Here is a 13,575-nt window from a genome sequence, read left to right as displayed (position 1 = left end):
TTCAAAGGCTATGAAATTCATTTCTAATTTTATGTATATTTAAACTTCTAATTCAGTATCAATAAAAAATTAAATCTTACTTATTGATGTTTAAATCAATTTAAAATTCTAACCAAATATCAATAAATAAATAATGTCCTTATAATATTTTGGTTTATGATACTTGCTTTTAGAAAAATTCATTTTTATATATCAATCGTTAAATTACTCATTTTAGAAAGTTCACTAAAATCCTTATTTTAAAAATTAGAAAACCTGGCTTCTGAAAAGCAACATGTTTTATTCAAAGTCACACAACAGATAAATGGCAGAACCATTTCAGGGACACATCCAGGCACCTGAAAAGAAACGTGGCCTTGGAAAGATGCCATTTGAATAAGACAAGAGAACAGACAAGCTTCAGCACAGTCCAGACATTCAGAGCTAAGTGGTGTGATGTAATCACATACGTCTGAATGCCCTTTATATTTGTAACCATTTTTTTCCCTCAAGGACAAATTTTTTTTGAGATTGTTTCTATTTTTTAATGAAAAGCCAAAGAAAAAAGAGACAGAGAAAGAAAGAAGACAGAATTCAAATACAATCATGTTATTTAACATAATTAATAATTTTAAACACATAAAAATATTACTACAAAATTACTATAATAATGCTTAATAAAACATAGATATTTGGAAAAGAATGTATTGGTAAATGATTGCTGCTAAAAACCTGAATACACTCCAGTCACTCTTTCCCACTTAACTGTCAAGCTTCCAGCTGGAGGGAAACCACTGTCAACTAGAGTGAATGGGTGCAAAGTGAGCTCATCCAACCTGCCCTTCGACTGGTTTTGAAGCTGAGGTAATAAGCATCTTAGCTCCACAAGGATCTATTTGTTATACCCTATAGGACAGTCTCTCTGGAGCTACTGGTGTTAGTGACAGAGGGCAGGTCCCATAAAGACGAAATCATGAGCAGTAATTACCTGGGCATGTAAAGGACTCTCTCGGCCACCACAAAACCCACCCTGAAGAAGAGATTGCTGGCTGGGATGAACGGGAAAACCAGGAACAACAAGCCCACCAAAACTTCCTTGTGCTCCAGTCTCTGAAACACATAATAGTGAAGGACAAATTAATTTCAGGTTAATTCCACTTCATTGGGCATTTAACCATCTCTTTCACTTTCAAGTTCTCATTGAAGGAATGAATAGATTAGACCAATGAAAACCTTTCGATCAGTGTGCCGAATTCATCAGAAAAGCCCTGAGGCTAACACCATGTCGGAGGTGTTCATACATAACCAACAAACATTTGCCACCCAGAAACAGCTGCTATTTGCATAATGCAATCCATGACCATTACTTGTTCTGTGAGGCCTACAGCAACCTTGTTTCTTGGTTCTGTCCCCTTTCAGAATCTCTGCCCTCCTTCTTCACTGGGGAAACTCATTCCCAGGGAGCAAAACTGATATACTCCAGCTCACTGAGGTATCATATGGCACTATTGTCCTCTCAGAAATAGAATGCATAAAAAAAGCCCACATATAAATCCTACCAGGAGAAGCAGAGCTAGCATAAGGAAAATTAAATGCAAATGGTAATGTTTGGTATCAATGAGGGAGATCATTTGAGCTGAGGAGTTTTTAGCACCTCTCAAATAAAGCCAGTAAGCAAGTATTTAGTCCAAGAAATTTTCTGGAATCAAAACCCATACAATAATAACTCATTACATTGACAAAGCACCTTTCTCTAATATTGTACATATTAATTTGTAAAGGTTTTCCTGTCACTATAGTTCACTTACAGTTTAGTTTCTAACTAATAATAAGTACACTGTAAAAAGTAGCTGTATTTCCATGAGTGTATATGGCATGAAAATATTTGAAGAGAGGCCTATTTAAAACAAATCTTAATGTACTGGATTGCATTTTTTTTTCTTTTTAAAAAAAGTTTAAGAAAATAAAGTAGAACTTTCCATATTACAGTTTTAAATGTTCCTCACAAACATTTTAAATAGTCTATTACTTTTAATAATTGTAGAAGACTAAATAAAAGTCTCAAACATATAAATAAGAATCCATAATACAAACTACTTTAAGTATACAAAATAAAAGACTTTAAGCATCTATATATATAGAAGCCTAAGCGACCAGATGACCAGGTGACTGTACAACTGGCTGGCAGTTATGACATGCACTGACCACCAGGGTGCAGACGCTCAATGCAGGAGCTGCCTGCTGGTGGTCAGTATGCTCCCACAGCAGGAGTGCCGCTCAGCTGACAGATGGGCGCCAGACACCTGGCTGATGGCTGGCGAGCGCAGCTGCAGCGGTGCAGCCTCTCCTGGGGACACTTCCCCTGCATGCCTGAGTGGTGGAGTGGCAAGCGCAGCAGGGCCAGGATGAACGGGAGTAGCGCAGCCCTCAGGAGATGTTGGACTGCCAGTTTCCGAGGGGTCCCGGATTGCGAGAAGGCGCAGGCCAGGCTGAGGGACCCCACTGGTGCACGAATCCATGCACCAGGCCTCTAGTCTTGAGATATTTGTCATCTGGATTTTATTAAAATCTTTGTTATTTTTACCACAACACAGAGTATTAAAATTTCTGACAGCAAGTCCATATGAACAAATGTGATTTGGACAATTTCCCTTAATGGTGGACAATCTGTAAGTAGTGATCTAATTTTTTACCTAAAGAAGCCACACTATAGAATTAATAGATGAAAGAAAAAGCTTGCATAACAAGATTTCAACTCAAATGAATGCACTAATGTTATATATTCTATGTCCCACTAAAATGAATTAAAAAAACGGGTGAGAAAAGTGGCAAGTTGATTACATTGAAAAGCTGCATGCTATCTTTGTAATTTAGGTTATACTTGGAGCTTACAAAATACATTTCAGTTCAAGGACTTAAAAGTTTATATAATTTTAAAAAGAATAAATACCTTCATAAAAATCCTGTGACATCATAAGCAACTATTTCTTGCTAAAATTAAAAATAAATCCCAGATAAAGAAGTACAAATTGGTAGTTACAAAATATCCATGGGGCTATAAAGTACAGCATAGGGAACATAGTCAACAATATTGTAATAACTATGCATGATGCCAGGTGGGTACTGGAAATATAGGGGGAAACACTTTGTAAAATACATGATTGTTTAACCACTATGCTGTACACCTAAAACTAATACAAAATAACATTGAATTCAAACTGTAAGTAAATTAAATATATATATATATATATATATATATATATATATATATATATTAGATAGATAAATTTTAGAGAATTAGTGTCTTGTCGAGTGTTCCGCATAAACTCTGTGTCTATTTTTAAGCAAGAGGTTGGTGTGTTCTATCGGTGTACTTTTATTTTTTAAAGATAGTTGAATACTTCTTTCAAATCTTTCAAAAACTGAGATGCTTTTTATGAAAATGTTCATCTATCTTCCTACAGAAATTTCTAAAGAGATTTTAATATTTCCAACTTATTAATCCTATAGAATTAAGAAGAATAAGGGAGGGTATAAATAGACCTCCAACTGGGCTATTCACCATGTCACTAGTCAGTGTTTAAACCAAGGAGGTGTCTCCCTGCCCCTCATCACAGTTATTAGAGAACAGCCTTAACTAGGGATATGAAAGAGGCATCACCTTGATCCCCACAATATCACACCTTCTTGCCTAACCACAGGCCACCTTCCTCACTATCATGGCCATATGTTTATGCCCTTCATTCAACAGAACACTGAGTGCTTCAGCAGCCAGTGGGGAGGAGGCGGGCGTCAGGTGTTAGCAGAAGCCCAGCTCCTTGCAGCCTCCCTCCTCTGTCACTGAGCCCCCGGAGTGGGCAGGATCCCCAGATGCACACTGTTGCTGGGGACATGGAGAAGGATTCTCAGACCCCAAGCACAGTTTTTACTTCCTTTGTGGCAATCATTCCAGTTGTAAGTATCTATCTATCTGTGCGTTTACTGCCTTTAATATCTCCACTAGACTGCAAGCTCTATGAGGGCAGGGAGCTGGTCAGGTGTTCTCATGGGTGTATAACTTCTGTTTAGCTCAGTACCTGACACTTAGTAGGTCCTCAGAAATATCTGCTGAGTAAATCAGTAAGTGAATAAATATACCAAGCAAGAGAGAAAATGGGGTGTGAGAAGAGAAGAGGGTGAAGAGGACCTCCTGGTGGAGGTGACAATCTGGGTTTGAAAAATGAATGAATGCCTACAAGACAAATTTGGTGGTGCTTGTGGGGAGGGGGTCACAGCTAATCTAATTCCAGGGAGCAGATACAGAATGTACAAAGCAGGGACTAAGACTATACATGTTGGTGGTTGGCAAATCATGAGGCTCTTGTATGCCCTGTGTGGAGCTGACCTTTATTTAGAGCCAACAGGGAACTACTAAAGTGTCCAACATGCATAGAAAGAAGAGCAAGTCAGTGTCCAGGAGATGATGTCCAGATTCAAGTTGTGGTCCTGCCATCAATACACCATCAGTCAACTTGAGCGGGTACCTCATTCCCTCTCCCATGCCACAACTATCAATGAGACAGGTGAGGCTAAGGGTTCAGTGGGGATAGATCATCACAAGGGCCCACATGATTGGCCTTGTGAGTTGTGGATTTAGAGGCCACCACTTCATACTGCTCCCGGAGGGACTGGTCTTACAGTGTTTTTCTTTGTTTTCAAAGTATTCAATTGAAGACAGTGGCACTGTGCCCAAAATCAATGAAATTGTATTTTATTTTGAAAAAAAATTATTTATTCTCAAATTAAATTGATCATTATATTCTTTGTCTTCCTCTTTAGGTCAAGAGGAATAGAAAATTTAGGAACATAATTCTTTAAGCTTTAAGCCAATCAACCAAGCATAAAGTTAGGAAAAAATATGTCATGAACATGGCTGAATTTCCTAGGATGAGAAAGACTGGGAGGGAATCCAAGTTTATATCCTGCGGATCACAGATGTGACAAAATTGCCTAAATAATTTATAGCTTATTTCAGTCTAATAGAGTCAGATGGAATGCAAACAAAATATGAGTGAGGAAAAAAGAGAAAATCTGTGGCATTTTCCAAAGTACACAAAAGTACATTTATTTATGGGAAAAGAGGCAAATGGAAATATACTTATCCAAATTACACTGGGGGTGAAAAGACATGAGAATCCAAAGAGCTAATTATAGCGCAATTAATAATACATGTTATTTTCTGATTAACTGTGCAACTTCAGACAAATTAATTTACTTCCCTGAGCTTTAATTTGATGATCAAACAAGAGCAAGGACATTGATACCTATTGTATTTATAGGGAAAATGTGTGATAGATTCACTATGATTTTCTTGCTTGGCTTAGAAAAATACAAAGAAGCAGCCTCCTGAGCTGTAAAGAGGTGGTAATCTCTTAACAGCCCTCTCAAGGTGCTCAGAGACTCACTCAGCCACTTTGGGCACAGCCACATGTATCTGAACACACAGCTCATGGTATTCTCAGAACCAGCAATTACCTCCAAAAAATCCAGCTGCAGAATCCAAATCTAGGCTGGTAGCTTGTGGTTTATCCCCTGTCCTTCTTACTCTGTTCACATTTCAAAGCGCGGGTCATGAATGAGGACACACACACACACACACACACACACACACACACACTCACGTGCACTGCGGCCAGCAGCATGTGGGTGTGTGCTCATGAGAAGACTTCCTCCCTGTCCCATTCAACAAAGGCAACATCCATTGCAGGCTGTTTCCTTTCACAGAACCAGAGAAAGGCCCTATTACAGTAAACATTATCATCACCACTATTATCGTATTTTCTCTCACCTCTGAACACGTTTCAGATCAATGGTACAGTGCATTCAGGGTGTGCGCATGTTCTCAGTTCAACATAGAGCTCAGCTATATTTCAATCCTAAGGGTCTATTTGGCAGTGCTGGGCCCTAGCTGTCTGCATCCTATTTATCATTCTTCAGGGAAGCTGATGACTAAAGCTCTCCACCCTGGGAGAAGGCACTTGTCTAGCTGACAACTTGCACGGCTGAACACTTACTAGGCCCACCTTTCTGTATCTGTTTATGGGTCTACTTCCTCCAATAGACTGGATTCCTCCGTGACAGTCACCATTTCATGTGAATTTTTCTTTTTAGTTATAAACTAAAATTATTTAATAAATGTTTTAATGTTCATAAATTGGAAATATAAAAAGCCTGCAGCAATATGTCAGTCCCCTAAACTTTATTTACTTAGATTACATTTATTGGGATAACTGTGGTTCACAAAATCATACAGGTTTCAAGTGTACAACTCAACAAAACATCATCTGTACACAGCATTGTGTACCATCACCTCCAAGCAGAGTTGTTTTTCATCCCTATTTATGTCCCTCCGCTCACCCCCCCTTTCCATCTGGCTATCACCACACTGTTGTCTGTGTCTGTGTGAGGTGTGTGTGTGTGTGTGTGTGTGTGTGTGTGTGTGTGAGTGTAAGTGTGTGTGTGTGCACTTAATCCCTTCACCTTCTTTCATCCAGTCCCTGAACCCTCCTCCCTACTGACAGCTGTCAGTCTTCCCTGTATCTGTGCCTCTACCTGGCACCTAGATAATCAACATTCGACAAATAAAGATCAGAGATGGAAGTTGCATGTAAATCGGTGGGCTTGTCAAGCATCCCAACAGTCAATTCAGGGACTTGCCACTAAGGAGAGTTTTACTTTTGGTCCCCCTCGGGAACACAATATTTGCAACATTAATTTGGAGTGGAAAGCCCTTGGTCTTTGTGCATCCATGAGTCTCTTATAAGGGTCTGGCAAGTTGCCCCCAATACAGACATATGCATATCTTATGCCCTTCTCTAATTCCATTAATTGCTACTTAACTATATCTAGGTCTTTCATGATTGTTTGACTTTTGTGCTCAGGAAAACTGATATACTTCATCTTATTGAAATTTAATTTTAATATTTTGAGTATTTCAAGTTATTAAAATATTCCATAATTTATTACTGTTATTATTTGATGGAAGTTATTTTTAATTGAGAAAGACAGGTTATTTATTTAATCAACTGGAATCCCCTGTTGATTTATTTGACTGCATAGGACTGTCTCATTTCTTTTGAGGGGCTTGATCTGAATTCCAGTTATTGAGCTGGGCATTGAGTTAGCCTCATTCTCTGGCTAAGGGACTCCCAAATTGCAACCCTGCAGTTTGTGCAAGTTTAAATGAATTCCAATTTAATCTTCACTACAACTCTGTGGAGATATTATCCCTGTTGTAAATTCTAATATGCCAGGCCTTTGGGTCCTTCACAAATAGCTGTAACTGCAATCAGCAAAAATGCCAGAGGGTTATTACATTATGTCCATGAGCAATATTCTTCAAGGCTGCAGAGGCCTTGGTTTCCTTCTTGCAAAACTTGGGGACCTGAGTTCTCACTGTGCTGTTTTAAAAAATTTTAGGTGGCCCAAAACCCCTATTACTGTCCATAGGAAATGCAGCTTGAGTCCCCATTTGAGCAAATCAGAGGCTCAGGTTTATTCCGACGGCATGAACTTTGAATCTGCAAAAGCCCTGATAGGCTAAGACAGACTGCATCAAGTGGATGGAGAACTGGTCTCAAAACACTAACTCAAAAGCCAAAAAACATGCTTTTAAGGCCAGAATGGGAACAGCCCAGGCTAGAGGAAGGACAGAAGGAGCTTGGCTGTTTGGGGCAATAGGCTTCTGTCTGAGCTGTGTACAAACATACCTTGAACTCATTCCCTCTGGGCTACCCTCTTGTCTACTTGATCTTCACTCTTGTCTGTGTTTTCCTTTGACTTCCTGTTGACTATAGTCACAGCTCCTCTTTGGGGCTCTTTTCCATGGTGACAGCTCTCACCTGGTGCTGGTGACAGTCCCTTCCTTTGCCTTGTCAGGCCATCTGGTAGGTGTCACTTTGCCTATTGGCTCCACTAAACTTGCCCACATAACTGCGCATGGTTCCTTCATAAAATCTTCAACCACCCTGTTGGCTGCTCCATGTTTCCTGTCAGGACTGTGACTGATAGGTCAGCTCAAAGTGAAAGAGCCTGGGCATGGAAGCAGAGATGTGAACTCCAAAGAAGGAACAGAACTCTGGCTCTTGTGAGCTGACATGAGCTAGCTCCAGCCCACTCCTGACATGGTCCCATCCTTATTGTGTTTCCATTCTCTTTCAGCCCTTGGGTGAACCATTATTTTTAAGGCCATTGTGGTTATAGAAAATTTTTAATGTTATATAAAACCAGTAAAAACAAATGCCAATCTGAGAGAGCTTTTTATCTGGCAAATGAGATTGAGACCAATCTCTCAATAGGTGGAGAAGAGAAAGTCTTGAACTTTTACTGTTGTTGTATATCAAAGGCAACAGACTACTTCTTATGATTCAAACAAGATCTAGAATCTGAACTCCATAATGGCAACGAGTAAGCAAGAGGAATTTGGAGGCAGTCTTAGGGTAGAAAGAATAAGAAAAATTGGAAGCTGATTCTCTGAGCCTCAGCCACCATTGCCAAATCCCTTGGTGATTATATATTCAACTGGGGCCCCGAGTTAGTCCCACTGAACACAATGCTGCACGACAAGAGGCTGAAGGACAGTCCTCCCAGGACATGCACACAATTCACATCTCACATGAAAGCATGGAAAGGTACCACCTATAACTCTTCTCTCCCTAGTCTGAAAGCAACGGGACAGGCTGAGCTGGGACAGAAAATGGCCCAGGTTCAAGATCTCAACAGCATAGCTGCCAACCCACAGTCTACTTGGCTCAAGCTGGTGATATCATTTCCTCGCTTTCATGTGCTCTAAAATTTACTTATAAATGCATGGGGAGAAGAATTTTAAAAGGGGAAATGAATGGAGATCAACTAAAGGACTTGTATGCATGCATATAAGCATAACCAATGGACATAAGACACTGGGGGATAGGGGAGGCTAGGGGACTGTCTAGGGCGGGGGGATAAAATGGACACATATGTAATACCCTTTGTAATACTTTAAGCAATAAAAAAAAGGGGGAAATGAATGAAGAAATTATACCTCCTCAGAGACACAAGCAGATTTGTACACTCCATGTCTTCTCTGAGCCAATCCAAACATGGCGCTCCCCCATGCCAAACTTTCTTCACCAAGAAGAACTACCAGATGCACTCATGAACACAGAGCCCAAGGCAGATTAAAATCAGAGCATTCCTAAATGGGCAGTCTCAATTTTCTGGACTGCATTTTTTTTGCAGAGGGTTTTTTGTTTGACTTGCTTTTAATAAGCAGTCTGAATCTTCTTGCCAACACCAGTTCCTGAGATTGAAATTTCTTATCTCACAAGAGCACAGTTAGGTTTCAGGGTTAAATCAGGTGGCAGAGTAGAGCTCTCAGAATGCTTTACTCTAACTGAGAATAGACTAACTCCTAACTTCATTTGGAAATGTAGGTTACATTCTACTCAGGTGTGCTTCAAATGTTTAAAGAAAAATTAAAGCAAAAATCTTTTTAAAGACTCTCTGGAAGTGATATAACTGGCAAATATCAATCTACAGCAATAGTGCTAAATGCTTAGGTAAATCGAGCCCTAGTAAGGAGTTATGAAAATTAAATACATTTTAAAAATGTTGTTCAAGAAACATATTTCCGATTAGAAATGAAACTACTACAGGAATTTCTGAAGAAATGAGAGAAGTCAGAGAAATCAGCTTTCATTATCTCTATCTGTGATACTGAACATAAATGGAAAAGGTACCAAAAGCTATGTATTGACCAAAAAGAGTGAGGAAGATGAGACAGATAAAGGAAAGGGGAGAGACAAGATCTCTACTAAAGCAGTGTTCACCTTATAAATTATTTTCTGTGTACCAATGGGAGGGAGGCATGCAGAGAGAATACGAGCCACCTCTTAAGTGGCAATGATAGAGGGTAAGGGAAAAATAAATATCTCCTATGGTCATATCATATCCCACATATCTGACTTAAATTGTCCCAATGGAATTTCATAATAACATTACAAACTAGGTAATTATCCCCAATTTTATAGATGAGGAAATAAAGGATCTGAGGGCTTAAGATACTTACCTAAATTGATCCAATTAGTGAGAAGCAGGGTGTGCAAACTGAGATCTGAATAATTCTAAAGCCAATCCTTTTCCCACAGTCCACGTGGCTTTAGACTTCAAAGCTAATGTCAAGTGTGTGTGTGTGTGTACTGGAGGGCAGTATTTTAGCCCTTCACTGCCTTCTGGTTTTGTCACAGAAACACACTGACAGCAGATAAGACCCAGTAATTTGGAGGTTGCCAAGCAAGGCATTGCTGTGATAGTCTAGGAAATCACTCCCTAGGCTTGTGACAGAGGGTACCATTGATTCACTTTGCCAGATAAATGTAGACTCAAATATCCTATAGTCTACAGGGATCAGCAAAGTGTGTGGCACATACTAATATATATTCCTTTTCAAGTGTTCTGTTTGCATGAGTGGTTTTAGATGGTCCATGCACTCATTCTGACAACCAGCCTCTGGAAGAATGGACATATCCATGTCCACAACCCAGAACAGGGCAAGATATAGTAATTTATTTGACCAATCTTAGTTATTGAATCGTTGATCAAAATTATATTTGAGAAGTCTTGAGAGGAGGATAATGATTATTCTTGATGCAAGAAATTAAATACTATGATGAAACTGCCTTTTTAAAAAAGGAAAATAAAAGAACATTCACATTCTAGTTACCACAGAGGTACAATGAATAAGCTAAGTTGATAGCTAAATGGGGCAGAGATAGTTCTAAATTTTCATATAGCATGTCTAAGTTTTCATTTCTAATATTAACTGTTTATTTATGAATTGTTTTTTTGTGTGTTTGGTTTTTTTTTTGTTAATCCTCACCCAAGGATATTTTTTCCATTGACAGATTGAAAGGGAGGGGGAGTGACACACAGAGAGAAACATCGATGTGAGAGAGACAAATGGATTGGTTGCCTTCTGTACATGCCCTGATGGGGGCCAGGGATTGAGCCCACAACCGAGGTAAGTGCCCCTGACCAGAACCAAACCCAGGACCCTTTAGTCACAGGTTGGCACTCCAACCACTGAGCCAAACCGGCTAGGGCTGAACTGTTGTTGTTTTTTAAATTATTTTTTCATTGTTCATTTACAGTTTACATACAATATTATATTAGAATCGGGTATACACCCCAGTAATTAGATGTTATATAACTTACTAAGTGAGCATTCCAATACATCTCATACCCATCTGAAACCATACATAGTTACTAGAATATTATTGACTATATTCCCTATGCTATACTTTGTATGCCTATGCCTATTCTGTAACTATCAATTTGTATTTCTTAATCCTTTCAACTTTTTCACCCACCCACCTCCCATCTGGCAACAATAAAAATGTTCTCTGTATCTATGAGTCTGTTTCTATTATGCTTGTTTTTTTAGATTCAATTGTTGATAAATATGTACTTATTGCCAATTGATTGTTCACACCCTTCTTCTTATAGAAGATCCTTGAACATTTCATGTAATACTGATTTGGTGGTGATGAACACCTTTAGCTTTTTCTTATCTGGGAAGCTCTTTATCTATCCTTTGATTCTAAATGATAGCTTTGCTGGGTAGAATAATCTTGGTTGTAGGTCCTTGCTTTTCATCACTCTGAATGTTTCTTGCCAATCCCTAATAGCCTGCAAACTTTCTGCTGAGAAATCAGCTTACAATCCTCCCTTGTAGGAGCTCCCATAACTGCTTTCCTCTTGCTGCTTTTAGGATTCTCTCTTTGTCTTTAATCTTTGCCATTTAATTATGATGTGTATTGGTGTGGGCCTCTTTGGGTTCATCTTGTTTGGGACTCTCTTTGTTTCTTGGACTTGTATGTCTACTTCCTTCACCAGGTTAGGGAAGTTTTCTGTCATTATTCAAATAGATTTTCAATTTCCTGCTCTATCTCGTCTCCTTTAAGCACTTACATGATATGAATGTTGCTACACGTGAAGTTATCCCAGAGGCTTCTTACACTCACATCATTTCTTGGATTCATTTTTATTTTTGCTGTTCTAACTGGATTTTTTGCTTCCTTATCTTCCAAATATCTGATTTGACCCTCCCCTTCATCTGCTCCACTGTTGATTCCTTGTTATGTATTCTTCATTTCAATTAGTGTATCCTTCATTTCTAAGTGGTTCTTTTTTATAGGTTTCATGTCCTTTTTTATGCTGAAGTTCTAAGTTCATTGAGCATCCTTATAACCAGTGTTTTGAACTCTTCATCTAGTGGATTGCCTGTCTCCATTTTGTTTATTTCTTTTTCTGGAGTTTTGTTCTGTTCTTTCATTTGGGACATGTTTCTTTGTCTCCCTATTTTGACAGCCTCCCTGTGTTTGTTTCTATGTATTAGGTAGAGCTACTATGTCTCCCAGGCTTGGTAGAGTGGCCCAATATAGTAGATGTCCTATAGAATCTATTGGCACAGACTCCCTGTTCACCTGAGCTGAGCACTTCAGGTAGCCCCCATCCCCGGGGTGGGTTGGTACACCTTCCTGTTGCAGCTAAGCCTTGATTACTGTTGGCAAGTCAATTGGAGGAATTTACCCCCCAGGTTAAGTGGCTGCAAGGATTGGCTGTGACCATTGTGGAGGATCATCTGTGCAGAGACAGGCCACCCCATAGAGCAGGACGTACTTCAGCAAGGCTCTGGTGCCTGCTGAGTCTGTCCTTTGATTGTGTCCGTTGTGGAGGTTATTGGGTGGTGCTTTGACATGGTCTGAAGGTATCCACTATGTGCAATGGCTCTGGGGCCTCCAAGGAGGTGCAGGCCAAGGTCAGCCACCACCTGTGTTCTACCTCCTGGCATGAGCTACACAGTAATCTGCAGATAGTTGCTATATGTGCTGGGCTTGGAGGTGCCTAGGAGAAGCCAAGCTGTCAACCAAGGTTGGTTGTTGCAGGTTCCTGGCCTGGGGCCACTTAGTGAGAGGTACGGGGCATGTGGAGGCCAGATGCTGCTTGTTTGAGAGATTTTAGGAAAGTCTGAAGCATGAGCCAAGACAGGTCAGTGGTATGGAAAAGCCACTGGAAACAGCAAGCATAGGTCCATAAATTGGGTGGTGAGGGGCCTAAGGGAGTCAGTAGGGCTGGGCAAACAGTGTGAGCCAGGCTGATGAAGACTCAGATATAGGACTTGTCTGCCAGCTCTTCTGTGTAGGAGGAAATTGCCCCCCTCTCTGCCCTTGCCCTGATGCCAGACAATTCAGTTTCTCCCTGTGTGTCCCTCATGAGAACTATATATACATAAATCTTAGAAATGTGACACTATGATAATTTAATCTTGTAAAATATTTGTTATATTCATCTATTTAATATACATTATATATACATATATTTTACACACACACACACACACACACACACACACACACACACACACACATATATACAAGGCATTCACTCAAGAGGGTGGATTTAGAAAACCAAAATAATGGTGTTTTAAGAGATATATGTTGACATCAAAGCGAGCATGGTGGATTCAAAAGTAAGAGTGGTTAGAGGGGAGGACTCCCATGAAACACCACTGGATTC

The 13,575-nt window shown here is 39.7% G+C and overlaps 1 protein-coding gene across 5 annotated transcripts in view; it reads right to left on the bottom strand.

Moving 5' to 3' along the window:
• The window catches only part of TMTC1 (transmembrane O-mannosyltransferase targeting cadherins 1), a 238,146-nt gene that overhangs the window by 87,424 nt on the left and 137,147 nt on the right, over window positions 1-13,575 (bottom strand). For all 5 annotated transcript variants that reach the window (XM_036299239.1, XM_036299240.1, XM_036299241.1 and 2 more), the window contains one exon: window positions 968-1,089. In XM_036299239.1, coding sequence (XP_036155132.1) covers window positions 968-1,089 — 122 coding nt within the window. The remainder of the gene's footprint in view (window positions 1-967; window positions 1,090-13,575) is intronic.

Source organism: Myotis myotis, unplaced genomic scaffold (assembly GCF_014108235.1).
Source record: "Myotis myotis isolate mMyoMyo1 unplaced genomic scaffold, mMyoMyo1.p scaffold_m19_p_3, whole genome shotgun sequence".
Taxonomy (NCBI): Eukaryota; Metazoa; Chordata; class Mammalia; order Chiroptera; family Vespertilionidae; genus Myotis; species Myotis myotis.
Note: the sequence above shows the minus strand (reverse complement) of the source record. Positions and strands in the feature narration are given on the sequence as shown.